General features: G+C 41.8%; 1 protein-coding gene and 1 long non-coding RNA gene across 2 annotated transcripts; one reads left to right on the top strand and one right to left on the bottom strand.

Annotated features, from left to right (window-relative positions):
• Positions 1-263: 263 nt before the first annotated feature.
• RAP2A (RAP2A, member of RAS oncogene family) lies at positions 264-17,864 on the bottom strand. Its single transcript, XM_033147911.1, has 2 exons — positions 17,482-17,864; positions 264-4,453 (listed from the first exon to the last, which is right to left on the bottom strand). Exons 1-2 carry the CDS (start codon positions 17,793-17,795, stop codon positions 4,216-4,218), a joined length of 552 nt encoding a protein of 183 aa, XP_033003802.1. The 5' UTR covers positions 17,796-17,864; the 3' UTR covers positions 264-4,215.
• An 897-nt stretch (positions 17,865-18,761) lies between these two features.
• LOC117045108 lies at positions 18,762-19,951 on the top strand. Its single transcript, XR_004426397.1, has 2 exons — positions 18,762-18,850; positions 19,765-19,951. It is a non-coding gene; the product is annotated as an uncharacterized LOC117045108 (long non-coding RNA).
• Positions 19,952-21,950: the final 1,999 nt, after the last annotated feature.

Genomic DNA, 21,950 nt, shown 5'->3' with positions numbered 1-21,950 from the left:
GGACCATGTGCACTGCTGATATTTTAGTTCAACCTTTTGTGCTTCTTGGAAATATGATGCCTTACAAAAGCATTACCAAAATGATCTACTTTGAATTCCACTCACCAAAAATATAGGGCAAATGTGCTCCTTTCTAGGACAGACGAGAGCTAGCTGCATTCTGAACAAGCAGAGTATACTAAAGAATGTCACTCTTTGATTTGTATTTTTTTATTTTCGCTAGAAAAGAAGAAAGTGAATGGTGCAAAGAACCCCAACAGACGTTTCATTAAATAAATTTATTTGTTAAAATAATTTAACTCCAAATACAACTGCTGAGTTTGCATTGAGTTCTATGTACAATTTGATTTATTTTGAAACATCATGATTTAAACAACTGACACCTTATAAAACCTGCTGCATTTTCTTCAGTTATCAGTTGTAACAGAGCTCAACAATCAACAGTTAAATATCTTTATTCAACTCTAGGAAATCCCAAATTGTCAATGGTTAAGCCTAGTTTTCAAAAACACACTGCAATCATTTCTGGAAACCTCGATCAAGAACTGACAGAGGAATAATGCACATTAGAATTCCTGCAGCTGCCAAATTTGCTTTGTCATGGAGTTTTGTAATTACAGTCCAAGTGGTGCTTCAACTGCACACTGGTGAAAAATCATGCATCCCTCCACCCTAAGATGACAGCAGGCAGCATGTGTTACATAGAAAAGTAAATACCAGTACATTTTCCCCACAGACATTAATGGCAATTTTAGAATTAGGAGTGTAGGTAAAAGGACTATTCTATTGTTGGTCCTATCAGAAGAAAAAGTCCTGAAAAGCTGCTATGAATATTTGCTGGGGGTGGCGGGGAGGGGGGGTACCTTACCTAAAGAAACAAACAAACCACAAAACCTTTAGAACTTATGCTGGTTTAATTAACGTTTGCAAAGGGCAAAAGAGGAATTATTTTCCCCTTCTATTTTCAAAAGAAGTTACAACCATTTATGACAATATAAACATAAAAATGCCAGCTGCAGAAAAATACAAAGCTCTATAAGAAAAGCTAAAGAATAGTAGGTCTTTGGATTAAATTATAATATTTTAAGGCATGTTACACCCCCCCCAAAAAAAATTACTACCATTGGAATCTGATCAGGATACAAAAATAAGCAGTCATCCTTAACAAGCTACTCCCAATAAGTATAATGGCACTGATGCGTGCCAGTGTGCCCCTAGTGCGCATTTATACATGAGGGAGTGCCACCACTGCGATATGTTTCAGGAAGTTACAGGGTCTATACTTGAAGAGTATGACTAACCCAATGGCATGGGTCTAGGAATGCCAAGTGGCCTGGGTCAGAGGGGGGTGACAATCACCTGACTTAATTCTAAGCACAACATCAGTGTCAGCCAGCGGGGGGGGGGGGGAATAAAATCTTGATGTAACAGAGACACGTCCAGGAGAAGCCCCTCACTGGAGTAGGCTAGAAAAAGGGGAGGGAGAAATCAACACAGGAGAAATGGCACCTCTTGAATTGGCACTAGATAACTGGTGACACAAGACACCCATTTGACCTGTGACTCACTCTGCTGGCCTAAACACATGACATGGGGGGCGAAATCCCATGTCAATGTAAGTAACTGCAGCTCTCCTGCCAATTTAAAATATTTTAGTCAAATCCATCCTTTAATGTCCCACTATAGCAGATTTCCCCAGCATGGTGTCCTCCATAAGTTTTGAACAACAACTCCTATTCTCTCTTACTGTTGGCCATACTGGCTAGGAATCATGGGATCTGTAGTCCAAAACATCTGGCGGGCACCAGGTTGGGCATTATAACCATGTAAGCAGAACCCAAGCAGCACACAGTGTGCCTCTTTAGAATTACACATCACATAAAACTTACAATTTGTGGGAATACACAATGCTTTGTCTCTAAAAAACAGCAATAAGCATTATCAAGGAAGTACTTTTCTGTTCAAATCCACCACATTATGCAATGACTTCCACATTAAAAGCATGCCCATTATTTTATTTTTTACCAAAAATGCTATTTATGTCTTTCAGTTATCTTACTTATGTCACTGTTATGGCTGCATAAACTACTTGGCATGCAAGACAGGAACCAGGTTTGGAATAAGCAAAAAATGTAATCAATGTTTAGGTTATATCTGTCCATCTCATTTATTTCAATGGTAAAGCTGGTTATTTTCCTAAGAGACAAAGCAATTCCTTCTGAAACCTTTGAGGGACCACGAACTCATGACAGTTCCCCTCTCCGCATGCAAGCTATCAATGCGATATGCATTAAGTGCCACAACTCCATAGGCTGTGCAAGCTGCTTGGGAAGGAGCTACATTTTTCGAGTGGGACCTCATGTTTAGCATTACACTCTTTGCGTTCTTGATTTAAAGAAAAAACCATGCAAGGACTAAGGCAATAGTGGCCTATAATCATCCATCATTTTTCTTGTACTGTTAGAAAGTGAACAAAACTAAACGTGTTCCGCAGTGTCAGAAATAAAGTGGCCCAGTGTTGCCAATGTTTCTTTTTTAAAAAAATGCTTCTGAATTCAGTTTCTTTAGACACACTTTAGATTGCAGGTTGTTTTTCTGCTGATGGAGGCAAACATCTCAGAACTCAAGTTCATTACAGCATTTGTAAAAAGTCACACACTCACCCACCGACACGCACACAAGACACATACAGGCCTCTCCACTCGTCTACACAAGAAACTACACAGCTACTCCACAAGACTGCAAAACCAAAACTGTGGGGTGGTATTTGGACCACAGGCTCAGTGATATTGCATTTTAAAGGCCAAAATCATCCATGAAGGTCCAGCTCAACATGATCACTCCAGCATTTCAAACTTAGGACATTCCGATTGGAAACTTCCTTGATTGTAAAACATCAGAATAGATATAACTGGTGCTGTTAAGTCATGCAAATTATAAGTATTCCACTGCTATGAAAATTAAGACCAGAGGCTGAGCACCATTCCAAAACAATGTTTCACTCACTATTTGTCACGGCAATAACCAGGGCAACAGGATCACTGTATGGCAGCACCTGACTAGCATGTTAGGCAACTGAGGGCAAGAACCTTTTCCTTGCTCATCTATGGAATTACAACATTGTGTATTCAACTTCTGAGTCTAAGTAACTTGCACAGTTAATTCAATTAACCAGTTGCCAATATTAAAGCTATAAAATAGCAAATTTGAATTCCATAGGTATCACATCAAAGACGTAGCCCTTAAAGGCAAGAAATAAACTGGTACAGTATCCTTAAACTTAAAAATGCAGGATGCTCAGACAGTCCCCATGAGGTTTCTGCAAAAGGAACATCTGGATACAACATGGCTTCATTTTCCTTACAAGGTGGTACTTGTTAATGTGCTAAAATTTCCTTGTTAGTAAGGCTAAGCAAATTTTTACCCCCATCACAGTTGCTTCTTCCTGTTTCAGTAAAGAGATGAACACATGTCCCGCTTTGTAAACAGAGGGTTGTTTGGTTTCTTGACTGAACAGCATCCGAAGCAATCCACCATTTCTGAATACCAATGCAGAATATTTAACACATTCCAATGTCCCATTATTCTCTTCACAAGCCGTTGATTTTTCAGAGCTCCTCTCTTTACTTTCAAGTACAGGTGGAATATTTTCCTTTTCACATGATGGGATAATAGAAAAGAATCAAATTTAAAGGGGTGGGGGGTGGGGGACCAACTACATCAACCTGCCAATAATCCTACTAACGCTTGTGTCAAAGATGAAATTAGCATATTTGACTGAGTAAACTTGGCCACAAGTGACAAGTCCTGAAATTCAATATGCAGACTTTGTTAACCTGTATTTATCAGTGGAGAATATGTAGAGTGCAAAGTGTCTTTGCTGGTGCTCTCCTATTCACCATCAACAACTACTTAAAGCGGCAGCTGTTGTCTGACAAAGCCAACATACACTGTTTGTGCTCACCCTGTAAATCTGTTGGCTGTGTCACAGATCTGCAGGTGCAGGAGATGTGTTGCAGGCAAGTGAACTGTAGAAGCTTATCCCAAATTCTTTCACTAAACTGATGAACCTCAATGTTCCGCTTGCAGTTAATGCTGCTACTCCACTTTGGGTTTATCCCCAGAGACCCAATTTTAAACCACGAAGCGAAGTAGTCAGTTGTATCATCTTACCAAAAATACAGCAAATCAGGTCCAATTCCATCATTTGGAATGCTATTGTATATTACATGCAGAACAGCATGGATCATCTTTATCTGGCTGAGAGGCATAGTTCATCTGCCTGACAATCTCTGCAAAGAGTTCATCCACCATTGTTTTACTTTTGGCAGAAGTCTCCATAAAAGGGCAGCCCCATTCTTCAGCCAGGGCTCTGCCTTCATTTGACGAAACTTCCCTCTCACTCTCCAGGTCCACTTTATTTCCAACCAGGATTACAGGCACCTTCTCATACCTGCAATTAGATACAAAAACAAGGTTGAAGCCCTTTGCAATCTTACGGAGAACAATCATGCCTAATATACTAATGCAGAATCTTGGATTTGAAAAATGGTACAATGAAGATTTGGCAATGTGACTCGTTTTGGGGATCTTTAGCCCAGTTTTCTAGCAACTTTCAGTGTTGCTTCACATGATGTTTCAAAACGAAGAACAGAATGTCCACCAGTGTATAACCATTTCTGAAATGTTAGTACTTTCCCACAACATGTTTGTTTCTAAAAAAGCTTCAATAGTGGGGTGGGGAGGGGGGAGGGGATAGCTTGGTTTGCATGAGGAAAGTGGTTTGGCCATTTATGCCCACACATTTCTCTATTCCTCCTTGCACCTACTCTCTTCCCTGTTTTGACACACTTGCAACACATCCTGTGGAATTCTATCTGTCATATTTTAGCTGCCCAATCAGAATGAATTTCAGGAACCCCAAAGTTGTATTGAAAAAAAATATGACTTTCAAGCCGTCTGGCCTCCAAATGGCAACTAGGCATTCTGCTTTGGTAACTGTAACCATGGTTTAAGGAGCCATTTGGCGCCTAGCATACGTATCGGGAGTTTCTAACACTGGTAATGTTGCCACTGCACCAAAAAAGCACCTGTCAGAAACCAGTGAGATCCAGGATTGGTTCCCACCCCCAATATGTGCACATATTTTAAACTGGAAATCTTTGAAGTGGGTAGAGAAAAGAGGCCATTCATGTGTCTTCCAGAATAATGATACCAAAGTATGCTGAAATGTACCAAAGTGCATGGTGTTCTTGCAGCATTTCAGAAAGCAGAAGTGTGGGGAGACATTTTACATCTGTAGTCATCTATGATTCATGCTTCACTAAATATCCTTATTTTAAAGTAATGCTGCAATGCAGAAATCAATAGAGCCATGAGAAAAGAAGCTGTAACATGAACTTCTTTCTAGCAACACAGTTTTATACAAAGGTTACATGTGTCCACCACAAATGTTGGCATTTTTTTCCTTAATGCACACAAAACAAAAGCAATTCGGGGAAATAATAAAACCAGACTTTTTTATGGGCGCCTAAGCCTTGCATGCTCACACTTGTTTGGGATTTGAAGATGTTCAACATGCAGTGGCAAGCGAGTTGCTCATGGAGGGGAGAGGTTGTGCTGTATTTTAAAGAAGGGCTGGTTAACCTTGGAAGTACAACCACTTAAGTGGAACAATGGGTCAGTGTGCCTTGCTGTTAACCAGAAGGTTGGTGGTTCAAGCCCACCCAGGGACGGCTGCGGGTGGGATTCCTGCATTGCAGGGAGTTGGACTAGATAACCCCGGGGGTCCCTTTTTGTGCAGATAAAATATCACAGATAGAATTCTAAAGGAAGTGTTCTTAGTGCGCGAAAACAGGCAAGATCCAAGGATTCCCAGGCATGCACCTCCAGGTGGTGGAGACATCAGGCGCCATCCTGACACCTGGCAATCTTCACTTGGTTGCAAGTGGCCAATATCTAGGTGCAAAATGGCAAATTTTGAACACTGATTTGTAACATCACCTAAAAGCCATCATCTACTGCAATGTGCATAAGGAGGAACAAGCTGCCGCGAACCTTGAGCTTGAGTGCTTCCCATGCAGTCCAATTCGGAAGCTTCCACTTCTTAATCGCAACTTGCTGTGTCATCTAGACTCAGAAATGCAATTCACATTAACAATGGTTACTTTAAATAAGCCAGTTTCAGTAACCATGGTTTAAAAGTTGGCTTGTTTGAAACTAATCATAATTAACATTAACCACAATGGCTTGGTCTGCACACAACACTAAACCATGATGTGTTAAACTATGGCTTATAAAACTACGGTTTAGTGTTATGTGTGAACCCAGCACAGCAGTTTAATGATAGTTTATCTATGGTTAAAGGTTGCTCATTAATCAAGGTTTATAGTTGGTATATACCTTAGTTAACATTAACCATAGCTTAACATTATGTGTGAATCTGGGCCGCCTTCTTAACTATGGTTAAAGAGCAGTCACTACCCAAAAGCAAGAGCCATGAGTAAAGAGTATCAAGAATGTCAAACAGCTCTCAAAGCTTGGCTGCTCCTACTAGTGCTTTTAACAATTCTGTAATGCAATAAGCAAAGGTTTAAGTGATAACTTGCCAGACACCTCAGTGTTAACCATGATTTGCTACTAAATCTGGTTTAGCACTGTGTGAACCAAGTCAATGCCACTCTGGATGGTAAGATATAAAATACGTTTGACTGTACACTACACAACTCTTTTTAGAACATCCCCCAAATACAAAGCATTTCTTTAGCGTCACCAGCTTTCTTTCAATCTCTACGTTACGTTGGATAGTTACAAATAGTAAAGAATGTTACTACCCTTTTATGCACAGAAGCTTTCACCACAGAGATAGTGAATTAAAGTCTACTGATTCTAACGCAATCTCTCATCTGCAGTGAAAAGCAGGGTATTATGATTGCCGTCCCTCGCCCCAATATTTAAATATTGTGCTGTAGCATGAGGACTGAGCAGAGCATGTTTAAACAACAATATTTGCTGCCTATGCATGCAAACCCAACTTAGTAATGACAATTACAACATTTAAAGACTGCCAATCAGCTATGTACTCTAAAAGAATTACGGGTACTAGTCTTATTTTTATCAAGAGCTAAACATAAAATTCTGACAACAGCACAGATGTTGATTGATAAGACTTTTCTTTAAAAACAACAACACATTTCATTGAAGAATGATTTGCTGTTAAGTCTTATGTCAAAATCTCTCAGGGATAGAGAGACATACCATTTCCTTTAAACCTTGAATTTCCCATGAATATCTGAGCTTCAGTAATCCACTATAAAATCCCTTGATGTGTGTACATGGAGGGTGGGACTACTGGATATTCAACTTCCCTCTTGAATATCTGATCTTAAATCATCTTTGAAGTTCTGGAGTGGGACACCTGCCAGAACTCTTAAGGCAGCTTGAGAATGTTCCTGAAAGAGACTCTGTGCATGTACATGACCCATGTGTTTGACTGCACAGGTACCAAGATGAAGAAGCACATTTACCAAGAAGTTTTTGAAAAGGTTTGATGGCCTGGAGAAGGAATGGAGGTCCTCAGCAATTGTAGACCATGTGCAGGATTTCACATGCAGCACTCTGGATTCTACCCTATAGTGGGGACTCAATAAAGAGTTTATCCAGATGGGCAACCCTCCAGCACTCCCAACTCAAGAAGTGTGAGAAGCACAGAGCTAGAACCTAAACATCCAGAGCAATGGTTCTTTCTAGAAAAGACATTATTTTCCAAAATAATTACTTCATCCTCTGAAAAAAACCATATAAAAATGACAGCAAATTATCACAAATCAACTGAACAGTGGCTCAAAATCCAGCACATTGCACTAACATCCACCTCTGAAAATGTCTCTCGTAGAAGACAGGCAGAGAGTTCATTTGATAAAAATCAAATGGCTGTAGGAGAAAAAACAATTCTGAATTGATGCAAGTTGGCTTTTTATTTTTAAATTTCTATTATAGCAAGACCTCAGTAGAAACATCACTGCTGCTGTCTTAAATATTTCTTGGGAAAACAACATCAAGGGGAAGGAAATCCTTTGGATTCCATCCCCGGAATACCACGGCCCACAAGATACATGGGCTGCATTAACAGAAACTCTGGATCACCCTCCTAGGTGGCATAAAAGCTCTGTTCAGTTGTAGGTCAGCTTGCTGTGATGATGCCAATTAGTGTGCACTTTTGTTTACAAAATATCCTGAATACAAATGGGAATTGTGGTTTAAATTTACCCCCTTCAGGCCTCTGCACACACCCATTCATAGAACAAACCATTTCCCCACCTCTGATCAGGACGAACAATTTACTCCTTTTCATAATCCTCCTTATCCTTCTCTGATGTATCTCACATCTTAGGCTATGAAACAGGAATGTTTTTCTAGTGTACATCACGCATCTTTCTCAATATATGCCTTGGTTCCCTGAGCAGTTTCTGGTACATAAATGACAGACAGGCAACAACTGGAAAATATTGCTTGGGCATAATAAAAGTTTCTACAGTCTTCTCTCATGATTACTCCAGATGGTGACAGCAGTCACGAAATTAGAAGACGCCTGCTTCTTGGGAGAAAAGCAATGACAAACCTAGACAGCATCTTAAAAAGCAAAGACATCACCTTGCCGACAAAGGTCCGTATAGTTAAAGCTATGGTTTTCCCAGTAGTAATGTATGGAAGTGAGAGCTGGACCATAAAGAAGACTGATTGCCGAAGAATTGATGCTTTTGAATTATGGTGCTGGAGGAGACTCTTGAGAGTCCCATGGACTGCAAGAAGATCAAACCTAAAACCAATGCCTGGATTTCTACTGCAGTAATTATTTTTTCCAGAAGTGCAGATGTGTTTGGGTTCCATTAATACAGAAGGAAAATTTCAGTTTTAAATGTTCCTCTTTTCAATTATTGTACTAATTCTGACTGTGAATAAAATCCATTGATTCATTCCCTGTTCAAAGTCTAGAGATGGAGATTTCAGAGTGTGTAGAAGCAAAAACATGGCAGTTGTTGCCCCATATGTTTCATTTCCAAGAAAACATTATGGCCATACAAAAAAACCTTTCAAATGTGATAATCCTGACTGAAGAATAGATCAGACCAAAATCTACATTTTAACTACAATGATTTATGTGTATCAGTTAATGCTCCCAACCCTAACTTTTGCAAGGTGCATGGCTGCCACTTCTGTACAAACAACTTTTAAAGTGATCTTGGGAATAGATAAAAGCAGAAGAGTCAGCTGGCTGATCTAAGTATACAAATATTTTCCCAGGATAAAACAACAGGTAGGATTCGCTGGAAATCTAGGATGCTCTACAACAGGCACAGGCAAACTCGGCCCTCCAGATGTTTTGAGACTACAATTCCCATCATCCCTGACAACTGGTCCTGTTAGCTAGGGATGCTGGGAGTTGTAGTCCCAAAACATCTGGAGGGCCAAGTTTTCCTATGCCTGCTCTACAACCACCATATTATGTGATTAAGCAATGCCACTGCAACCTTCTAATGCAGTGGTTCCTACTGTGGACGCACTGTTTTTCAAAAGCCAAGCCATGGACCCTCTGCCTTTGAAAATTTAGATATCTCTATGGTAGTTTTGGTTATGTGAATGGTGCCACGGACCCCCTGGGGTCCATGGACCACCAACTGAGAATCATTGTTTTAATGCATATGCTAGCCTTCCCAAACCTAGCTCTATCTAGATACTTTGGACCATTCCAGCCCACATAGCACTAAATCAGGCATAAGGAAAGCTGTCATTCAGTTGCAACTTCTTACTATCCACCCAACTATTCACCATTTTTGTTGCTTCGCGTTATACAAATCTAGATGGGGTAGGTATATAAAATTATTCCTGATGTGGAGAAAGTGGTTAGAGAGAGATGCTTTTCTACCTCTCAGAAATACTGGAACCTTGGTTTCTCCAACGAAGACGAATGGTGGGAAATTCAGGACAGGTAATTATGTGCTAGTTCACACAACACATAATTAAAATTTAAGAATTCATTGCCAAAATATGGGGTGGTGTCCATCAACTCATATCTCTCAAACGGGATTAGGCAGCCCTGTTCAAGGAAGTTTTTTTAAATAGTTGATGATTTATTGTTTTTTTAAAAATATTTTGTTGGGAGCAGCCCAGAGTGGCTGGGAACAACACAAATGGACAGCTCATAAATAAAATTATTGTTGTTGTTGTACTATTACTATTATTATTACTGCTATATGGTACCTCCAAAACCAGAAGAAGCGTGACTCTAAACACCAGTGCCCATGGAACATCTGCAGGAGCAACTTATTGCCCTCATATTATATTTGTGGACTTTCTAGTGACATTTGACTGATCCTTGTGAGAAATGGGTGCACTAGTTATGTCTTGGGTCTGATCCAGAATACATATACTTACACTGTAGGAAGTCCCCTTTGCCCCACCCTACCCCACATATAAAATGGAATTACAGAGCGCCTGAGAATTCTGATGACGTCTTTGAAGCAACAACAACATATTTACTTATTCCCTAGAAAAATATTTTAGGATATAATGTTTTCCCATACTCAATCTTTCCCAAACACCTCATTACAAAGAGGGTTTTAATCTGCTGTGCCAAAAAACCATATAGTGTTCGGAACACCTCTCAACGAACCACAAAAATCATTTCTGGGAAAGTGCAAGCCTTAAGGGGGGGGGATCTTATCCTGATAACTGTACAAACATTTTAAAACCCAGTTTCACTGCAAACACTGTTCTAGCATGCAAGTGATGTGTCAAACTCTACCTAGTAATTATAAATGATATTTACTCCTCCTCCTACAAAACATTTCTTAATCTGTGCTTCTGTAAGCAAACTACTTTTAACTTTTGAAAGCTTACACTGGGTAGATCCCTTTTAGCCTTTGTTGAAGTAGTCACCTGCTGTTTTATTCTGGTTTTTTAACCCCACAATTTAGAAAGGTTTAACAGTTGAGCCAGGTTCTATTAAGGGTGAATTCTTTAGAAACCTCTCTTCTTAATCTCCTTATGTGCAAGGACTGACAAAAAACTGTTGACTCACATTTTCATTATGATTTCCATTTATTTCTCAAGACCGTTTCTATGGCTTGAACCTGTTAGAATCAACAATATCCATGTTGTTATAACTGAGAATTATTGTTTCTGTAATGACAGACATTTAAAAATGATTTGAAAATAAAAAATAGAATTTTCAGGTACTTAGAATGTACATTTCTTTTTAAAATCTGTAGTTGATGGGGAAGAAGAAATTATCCATGATGAGAAAATACTTTGCAAAGAATTCAAGGAAAATTTTAATTAACCAAAATTTGGTTAAACCAAGTGTCCTATTGACTTTCATTGGAAAAGTTAGTAATGACTTAGGACTGGATCAAAGTTTAAGTGTGCACAATAGGACTGGCAGAAGCTGGTTTCTGTGTCCCTCTCCTTCCCAACAGCAGTTGACACTGCAAAATGCTCTGAGGGAACCTGCCAAATAGGGTGATCTGTTGTGCAGGAGATTGACAGGTTCCCTGAAAACTGGATGGCTACTGTAGGAAGAAGGGGACAAGAAGTCCATTTCAAAAAGTCCCCGGATGCACTTTGGATCCAGCCTGGTGTTCCTAGTGAAACCCATCAGAACAAAGTTCAACTTAGTCTGGTCCCAACCCAATATCATTATCTCTAACTTCTGAACCTTTTGGCATTTAAAATAAAGATAAGATGGAGGTTTCAGACAATAGCTGGGCTAAACATAGGCTGAACATTGAATGTATTCTGGAAGCTACTAGGGCTCTTTCTTTTTAAAAAAAATAAATGTTGAAGTGACAGTAGGACCACAAATGAATTAGCTTAGGTGCTTTTGCCCCAGCAAGTCTCCAGCTGCAAGGGAAAAACGAATAATGAAATCTGCAAAACATCACAATTAGCAGCACTTTCTCCAGTCTGTAGAGGGGGAGTACATTAGTGTCCTAAACACTTACTGGATGATGCTGCAACATGAAAATACATCACATGAATATTCTTACATCATAGATTCATAGAATCATAAAGTTGGAAGGGAATACAAGGGTCATTTAGTGAAATTCCAAGCAATGCAGGAATCTTTTTGCCCAACACGGGGCTCAAACACACAACCCTGAGATTAAGAGTCACATACTTTGAGCTATCCCTAGTCAGCTAAAAAATAATCTTAACAATTCCTGCATCCTTGGCATTCTTATGATCTGAACTATCCAGGCTAAATTTTCTTCCCAAAATTTGTTGTTGTGCTTTTTCCTTTAAAAGATTCCTGCCTGTGTTACTGTGGCTTGCTATCTTTGGCTTCAGAACTAATCATGCTCAATTATAGACTACAGGGGCGGTTATCTTGCCAAGAAAGGCAGAGATACTATAATACTACATCTGTAGTTTTAGCAGGACAAGATACAGGTTCAGCAGATGTCTACTTTTTACTACAATTGATATAGAAGGTGATATTTCAAAGACTGACAATCTTTTTGCAAGTTTCGTGAAAAACAAGGCACAAAGTTTTGGAGATTTACCGGTAGTTGCACAAGAACCAACATTTATGGCTCTCTTCAGGTTGTAGGATGTGGACTGAGTGTACATAGCTTGAACTTTCTCCTCTAGGTATACAGTTACGTAATATTTCACTGTGTGAAAATTACGTAGTGTTTCCAAAACTCTAATATCACGGTCAAAACAAAATAAAAAATAAAAAAAATCCTTCCAGTAGCACCTTAAGAGACCAACTAAGTTTGTTCTTGGTATGAGAATTCGTGTGCATGTACACTTCTTCAGATCACTGCAATGGAAACACATGGTAAAATAGTCTCGTGATCCTTTCATAACATGCCTGGAAACAAAAAACCCGAACACTTCTCAATCCACATCTTAACATAGAATAATGATTACTTGAATTAGCCTGAAATCAGCACTGAGATTTACAGTAAGGTCCATTCTGTGGTTCATTCTATTTGAGCATGATTACTGCTAAAAGATGTGTAGAATGACATGGATACTGCAGAAGACATTCCACATACGATCTCTGTATCTGCCAAATTGCACGGAAAGTCTCCAAGCCAGCAAGAGGATCACTTCCCCCAAGGAAGCATGCAAACTGGCAGATCCAGATAGGAACCCCATTATTAATGTTATGACATCTGTGAGGAAGTAATGGAGGGCAGCTAGAGTTGGTGGCAAACAAAGCACTGTGTAACTAGTAGAGCTCACTTTATTGACACACATTGTTCTGTTGTGATGCAACCCATGTTTCAAAATTTCAAGTAGTGTAATAAGACAACCCAAAAAATTGCAAGTTCTATCAATTTTTCCAAGGACCTGGAAACTGTCACATCCTGTTTGTAATTGCATTGCCTGGTGCACGCGCAGAGGGCTTTTTCAGTTCTACTAACAAGAACCTTTGACTAGTCTCACTGGAGTTCTTAAGTTGATATTGCTTGAAAATGTCCACCCTATTTGGAGAGTGGGGCATAGGAGCATACTTGGGAGCTACAATAGCAATCAGTCAACTGGATCCTGACACTGTCTCATATACTATGATTGGTTAGTTTTGAGGATGATAGATCCTATCAAGTTTTGAGACTTGATGCTAATTTATATTTTAAAAATAGCATATAATCTAAGTCAAAAGGTAGCCACAGAATTTCCTCAAAAGATTTAAGACAAATTCCACAGATTGATGGCTTTCTGTTCTCTACTGGAACTGTGGAAATGTCAAAAGAAACACAGATCATGTATTTTTACAATGTTAGAAGATGTATGTGGACAAAAATACAGAATGAAAAGGAACCAGGTATCAAAAATGCATAGCATTTTAACCAGAAGTATAAATGGCTTAAGCTTCCTTAGTCTAAAACTTAGTCTGCTCAACAGTAGCATTTTGTAGAAAACAGAAGAAAACACACAAAGAAAAATCAGTAACTATATTGGTATTTCACATGTAAATACAGAAAGCCTATGATTAAATTTATTTGTAAGAACAGTGGTACAGATTAGCTCTGTAATTCCCAAGTGGTGGCCCATTAGTAGGCCACACACAGTTGGGGGGGGGGGTCGGGTCCTGGTGATGTATTCCAGCAGAACCAGGAAGTGAGTTCAGAAAATGGCAAACTATGTTCTGCATGGTGTACAGCCTGGTAAAGTACAAGCTACATTGGTAGGTATTTGGTCACCATTTCTCTGGACACTTCCCTAACAACAGAGGGATAGAGGGATTGTCTTTTCCCTACTACAAACTGCTTGTTCTTCCTTGTACTTGCTTTTATCTAGGTATCAAAAATATGTTTCTAACCATGGGAAAAACAACAACTAACCTAGCTGTAGGTCTTCTACTAGTGAATGTTGAAGACAAAGCTTTAAAGAAAGATATACTGTACTCCATTTCTGGATCTGGGACAGAGTACAGCAGAGTCATTAATAAAATGTCACCAATTTGTCACATTAACAACATAATGCAATAGCATCTTAATAAACTAAGAGAGCCCATCTATTCTGATTGGAACAGTCTGGTGGTTTGAAAAAACCTCTATGTCCATCGGTAACAACTATTGCTTACAATTCTATTTCCCTCAAAGAATAGATTCCACAACATATCCTGGGAGAGATTAATGAATTCCAGAGATGGCATCACTAGCAGAGTCATAGGACCAAAAAAACACAATTACGTAAAAATAAAATAAATACATTTACAGATGTGACCTAATAATGGTGTGTTAAGATTAGGAAGGAATTTTATACAGTGATATTCGTGTTTTCCTCTTCTGCACTCCCAATCCTTGAGCTGCTATGGGAGACATTATGCTGGACGTGACAATCATATGCTTAAAGGCTATGGGTTAAAGTAGATTAGATGTTGTGCCTAAAACTACTGCTGTTAATATAATAAATGCTATTACTTCTAGGGAAAAGGACCATGGTTTCCCAGACCCCTGTACTTGTCTGTTCCTGCCACTTTCAAATGATGCAAATAACACTCTTTCTTGTGAGGAGGCTTGGATGGCAGGAAAACTCACCATGCTTAGGGTTTGGGAATATGCTCTTTTAAACCAGATGCAATTCTTTATATGGGGCAGAGATTACAGGTGCCACTGCCTCCCCACTGTATGGCGTACTCTTCACTTGAACAAGACAAGCTGTTTCGTTCAATTTATTTCTTGCCCCAGAGGCATTTTGTCTGCTCAGTTGTACTAGACTCTTCTGAGTATGTGGATCATCTGCCTCCTCGCTGTGTGCTCTTCTCCAGAGTTCAGAGTGAAATCAGAATTGAGGATGGCCAAAGCAAGACCTTCTCTACAGTTGCACTACAGAATTTGCTCCCCAAGGAGGTCCACCAGGTGCAACTCTTATATACTTTCATAAGCTTGTCAACACCATTTTTAATGGCTGGGCTTTTGGTAAACTGCAAGGCCTATACCTTTTTATTTTACTGCCAAGGTTTGGTTTGCATTTGGTTACTAAGTTTCAAACTTTGAAGTTATTGCAGTATTTTATGGCTTTTTAACAGTTATCTTTCTTGTTCATTTTGAACTGCACTGGGCATAGTACTGTGAAATAGCAGTAAAGAGGCTTAAGAGGGTAATCTTTCAATATTTAGACATGAGCAGATTCTATCATAATGCAAGAGGTTGGACCTTCAAAACCTTTTCAGCACTTAACGTTTTAGGGCTGATTTTAAAGCAGATTAAGGCATTCATCTAGACGTGTGGACACTGAAATAAGCTGATGCTGACAGGCACATCAATTATGATTTAAAAATTCCGCAGTCTTAATACTAATAATTATCAGGCATTTTCGAAGAGATGCAGCTTCTGGAAATATATTTTTCATGCTGATTAGGATGTCAAAGATCTTGCCTAAATCGCTTCAGTATGAAGACTCTAATGCCATCTTATTAAACCTTACAGGAAAAGTAAATTAACAACCAGAGAATCAAAGAAACACTCCTATTTGACCCAGCCGGATGGAACACCCCATCAGGACATTAGCTCCAATATTACAAGGAAAGATAGTTCCAGTTACAGGTAGGTAGCCGTGTTGGTCTGGCATAGTCAAAACAAAATAATAATAAAAAAAAAATTCTTCCAGTAGCACCTTAGAGAGCAACTAAGTTTGTTCTTGGTATGAGCTTTTGTGTGCATACACACTTCTATGGGTAAAATTATTTTTAGTGCTTTTAGGCAGTGTTAAGTTGCTCTCAGAAGTAGAAAGTAAGAAATCCCAAACCACTTGTCTGATGTATAGTTGGAGTGGGCATATGTTATGCACATAATGTGAATAGGCAACAATGCAGGCAGAGAGAATGCTTCTGTAAAGTAGAAATCCAGGCAACAAGAACAGGATATGTGAGATGTACTTTATATTCAAGTTGTAGACTATGGGTAGGCAAACTAAGGCCCGGAGGGCGGATCTGGCCCAAAAAATATTGTCTGGCCCCCAACAAGGTCTGAGGGACAGTGGACTGGCCCCCTGCTATCCCTGATGTAAACACATGTACAAAAACACAGTAAAGAGGAAGGTGTATTAAGGAACATGCAAGGTAATCAGCATGGTTTATGGATGCTGAAAGCCTAGATAAAGAAAGCTGGAGGGGAATATGCCAATATTGGGGTCAGGACTTGGAGAAGTTGTGCAGGCTGTTGGGAGATGCAACACAGAGCTCCAGAAGTGGGTGGAATGAAGAACTGAAAGCTCTGTGCATGGGAACAGAATTAAAGATAAGCAAGGCAAGGGCACCGAGGACAGATAGATCTGGAAGTAAGACACCATGTGGTATATATATATATATATATATATATATATATATATATATATATATATATAATGTGGGTGAACAGGAATGACAAGATTTCTCACCAGGTTCCCAAGGAAGGATGCAGTGTAGGATACTAACTGGGCATGTAATTACATTCTGGCAGCACACAAAGGGCAGGAAATTGGTTAACATACTGAGCAGGGGATGCAGGTTTGGGTGTTAAGAGGTAGGCAAGTCTCCCTGCAGTATTTAGAGAGCGCTACCTGCAGGCAGGGAGGGGGTGAAGCTGAACCAGTCGGGATGTGTGGGATTGGTCTGAGGGATGGTAGGTTTTGGGGTTTTTTTGGTTTTTGCCAGGGCAGGTGGGTTTTGACACCTTAAGCTAGGGCAGAAGGACCCATCTGGAGGAATAAGGCACAAGGAAACGGTGCTGGATGAGGGTCCGCAGTCCTGGAAGGCGATCCTCAAGGATGGTAGAGAGCTCTCTGCAGAACAGTCAAGAGGAAGAGGAGGAGAACTGCTGGGCAACAGGCAGAGGGCTAGGTGGGAGCAACGCAGAGGAAACAGGGAAACGCAGAGGAGGCAGGAAAACGGGGATTTGGGTGAGGTTTGGGGTGGGGTGGGGGAGAAGCGAGGGGTCTCTCCTAGCCAAGGCGGGGGTCTCCCACCACCGCCCCCATCCTCACCTCTTGACGCGGATGATCTGATCACGCATGGGGCGGATGTCCTGGAAGCTCTGCTGGTTGACGAGGCTGTAGACCAGGATGAATCCCTGCCCGTTCTTGATGTACAGGTCCCGCATGGAGGCGAACTGCTCGGTGCCGGCCGTGTCCAGGATCTCCAGCACGGACGGCGAGGCGTCCACCTCGATCTCCTTGCGGTAGAAGTCCTCGATGGTGGGGTCGTACTTCTCGATGAAGGTGCCGGTGACGAACTGCACGGTGAGCGCCGACTTCCCCACCCCGCCCGAGCCCAGAACCACCACCTTGTACTCGCGCATCCTCTTCCCGGGGCCAGGCTCCCGCCGAATCGCCTCGCCCACCGGCCGCCTCAGACACCGCCGCCGCCGCCGCCTCTTCCTCGGGCGCTCACCCGCCTGCGGCCGCCACCGCCGCCGCGACCTCCGGCGCCGCCATGCCTGTGAGGGAGGGCGAAGGGAGGAGGCGGGTGGGCCGCCCCTTGGCGGCGCTACCGGTCGCCGCGGCCGCCGCCTTCACGGGCCGCTACTAATGCGGCGGCGGCGCCCTCCCGTTGCTGCTGTCGGCTGCCAGCCGCGGCGGACGCCCCGCCTTCTCATTCCTCGTAACCAGGGGAACCACCAACCGGGCAGAGCCGTGGCGCCGCGTCACGTGCACGGCAGCCGCCCGTCTCCGCCAATCGCCGCTTTCAGGGGAAGTTGAATGACACACACGCAGAGATAGACACAGAAACTCTCTCACACACCCTCCTTTCTCCCCCCCCCACCTCGTCCTCCGCCCTCTCCCCACGTGACGAGCTCTCTTCGCCTTCCCTCTGTAGCCTAGGAAACAGGAGGCCCGCCTTGCCCTCGTCGGATTTGGGAGGGCACGTGGCTCCGGACCAACCGAAACGCGGGCCCCCTCCCTAAGTCGCGCGCGCGCGCCGGAGCAGCGGCCCAATCGGCAGCCAGGGTTCTGACGCGGTGGGAAAGAGGACTCTGACTGGCTGGCGGGCGGGCTCCTTCCCCTCCCCCGCCCAACGGTCACTTTTTCCTTAGGCGGCCTCTGGGCCTGGCAGGATATTGTCGACTGGCGGAAGGAGAAGGGTTTTCCCTCACGGGGGCTGTCAACCCTTCCCAATGGTGCTGTTTGCAAAAGCCCAGTCCTTTTGTTCGTTTATTTCTTACAAAGTTCCTTATAACTTTATTTGGTTAGACCTGGTAACAACGAGGTTCGGTCCCCGTGCATACTCCTGCTTTCACGGGGTTAGACTAGATGACCCCTGGGGATCCCTTCAAACATGATTCTGTGCCAACTTATTTTAGCATAGGTCTCCAGGAAGGCAGCTCACGATATGAGAATAATAAAGCGCAGTGAGGTAAAATAATCAGAATTAGTGAAGGCAGCAGTTGCCCCTTCAGCTGCGCCCTTACCTGGACAGGGATAACCCAGTTACTGTCTATGCTCTGGTAACTTCAAGGTTAGATTACTGCACATAGTGCTGCCTCTGAAGAAGGTTCAGAATTCAGTGGCCGGGTTGCTCACCGGAGCAAGACAGTTTGAGCATATTACACCGACCCTGGTCCAACTGCACTGGCTGCAAATTAGTTTTCGGGCCCAATTCAGAGTGCTGATTTTGACCTATAAAGCCTTAAACGGCACAGGACCGCAATACCTCAAGGACTGCCACTGAGATCATCTTCTGAGGCCCTTATTTCTGCTCCTCCCTGAGAGGTCCGGAGGATGGCAACACAAGAACTGGCCTTCTCTGCAGTGGCTCCCCATTTGTGGAATGCTCTCCCCAGGGAAGTTCGCCTGGCACCTTCATTGATTGACACCCAAAGGCCTTTTAAAATGTGTTGCAGAAGGAGGGGGATTATTGGTTTTTTATTTTTATTTTTATTGTGTATTTTGTGTTTTTATATTTTGGTTTAACTTGGAACTGCCCTGAGACCTGTGAGTATAGGGCAGTATACAAATTTAATAAATAGTAATTATTATACAGGGTGATGTACAGACTGACACGTGTGTGTGTTGTAAGATTTTTATAACGTGTGTTTGTATGCAAAAGGCTAAGCAACCTGTTTTACTATTGGAGCTAGAATATAGCGCATAAGAACAGCAGTCAAAACAAAATAAAAAAAATCCTTCCAGTAGCACCTTAGAGACCAACTAAATTTGTTTTTGGTATGAGCACACGAAAGCAGACTATGACTATGGCAGACCAACACGGCTACCTACCTGTAACAAGAACAGCAGTGTTTGCGGCATTATTTTTTTCCTTTTCTGCAGGTTTGGTACCTGCTAGAAGACTGAGAATGGAGCACAGAGACAGGATCTAGAGATATCTCCAAGTTTTGGAATTGACCTCTGTTCAACTCCTGATTAAGCACTGACATAATACAGTATTGCTCTCATTATTGAGAACCATTTCAGTGTGGCTTCAGGCCTGGTTTGGGCAGTGAAATGACACCCTGAATTATGTCTTTTATTGGGAAATGGAAAGTGGAAGTGTGACCTTGTTAATTTTCCTTGGATCTCTCAGCAACATTTGATTCAATTGACCAAGGTATCCTGAATTGGCTCTCTGGTGTGGGAGCCAAAGGTACAGTGTTTAGGTGGTTCTGGTTCTGCTTATAGGACTAGTTTCAGAGAGTATTAATGGAGGACTTCCTGGCCTCATGGTAAGTATGCTGTGGAGGCCCTCAGGGTTATTCTGCCCCTATACTCTTTATCATGCATATGAAGCTGTTGGAAGCAGTTTGCAGAGAGTTTAGATGAGTGAGCTGCCATCAGTATGTTGATGACATTCAGCTGCATTTCTCCATATAATTTGAGTCAGGTGAAGCTCTGCAGGTTCCTGTTCAGTGCCTGGGTAGGATGAAAGCCAAAAAGCTGAAGCTGAATCCCAACAAGAAAGAGGTTCTGTGGATTGGTGGATCCTAGGTCCAGAAAATAGGAATATGGCCTTTTCTGGAAATACTCCCCCTGAAGGTTAAGGTATGTAGTCTGGGAATACTTCTCAATTCCACTTTGTTGCTGGAGGCCCAAGTGACCCTGGCTTGCAGTGCCCATTTCTAATTATGGTTATCTTGCTAGTTCCGACTTTCTTGCAGGAGGACAGCCTGGCCAATGTGAGCCAGTAACCTAGTAACTATCCATTTAAACTATTGTAATGAATTCTGTGTGGGACTGCCCTTGAAAATAGTTCATAGATTGCAGCTAGTGTGAATGCAGCTGCTACCGATTCCTGATGGCTCTAATGTATTTGAAAGAACCATGTGATATACTTGTAAGTTCTGTACTGACTACTTGTTTTTCTGCTGGGCCCAATTCAAGACAATAGTTTTGACATATAAAGCCTTGAGCAATTTAGGACTCTCTCTGTTACCTGAAGGAGTTCCTCTTCCTATTCTCTTCTGCCCATTCTTTGAGATTGCCTGGATAGGCCCTTTTAGTAATACTATCAGGTGTGGAGGTCTATGGGTCAGGAACCCAATGGAGAGCTTTCTCAGCAGTAGCACCCTAGTTATAAAATCTGCCCCCTCCCAAGCTTTGGCTGGCTAGCTACCCTATCTGTCAAAACAAAATAAAATAAAAAATTCCTTCCAGTAGCACCTTAGAGACCAACTAAGTTTGTTCTTGGTATGAGCTTTCGTGTGCATGCACCCTTCTTCAGATACAAGTGTGCATGCACATGAAAGCTCATACCAAGAACAAACTTAGTTGGTCTCTAAGGTGCTACTGGAAGGAATTTTTTATTTTATTTTGTTTTGACTATGGCAGACCAACACGGCTACCTACCTGTAACTACCCTATCTGTGTTTCAGTACCAGATACTGTAAAAATATTCCTTTTCAGAACAGTAGGCTACTGTAGGTGTGGCATATGTAGTGCAGCTTTTCCTGAAGTGGATTCTGTTTTATCTTTGATTGCTTTGTGTTTATGTATGTATTATAGTGTTGTAACCTGCTCTGGACTCTTTGCTGAAAGGCGACATTCTTTATTATAAGTTTGTTTATTTATATAATTATTATACATGTTGTGACCAACTCAAATCGTAGGGCACCTTTAAAACTAATTTATCGTGGTATGAGCTTTTAAGTTAGGGACTGGCAGGGTTCCAAAGAGTGTGTGGTGGAGGCAAGGGACCAGAGATTTATGGGGTGTGATGCCACCCACAAGGCAGGAGCCAGGGGAGGAAGGGAAGTCAGGGTAGTCCAAGGCAGAGGAAAGGACAAAGGATGTGGTGAAAGAGGAAGGGGCGGTTCAGGCGAGGGACCCCACCTTCCCCCACCCTACTGTCTCTCAGAACCAGGAATGGCTTGGAAAGGGAAGCCCAGTGAAGTCTCAGATTGAAGGCACGCAACCTGTCAGAGGAGGGTCATGACATTTTATAGGCAAGAGCCTATTTGATGCATGAAGTGGACACAAGTGGTACATACATGCTACATAGATTTCACGCTGTAATATTATAG

Source organism: Lacerta agilis, chromosome 4, assembly GCF_009819535.1.
Source record: "Lacerta agilis isolate rLacAgi1 chromosome 4, rLacAgi1.pri, whole genome shotgun sequence".
NCBI classification, from domain to species: domain Eukaryota; kingdom Metazoa; phylum Chordata; class Lepidosauria; order Squamata; family Lacertidae; genus Lacerta; species Lacerta agilis.
This window is presented reverse-complemented; position numbering and strand designations above follow the sequence as displayed.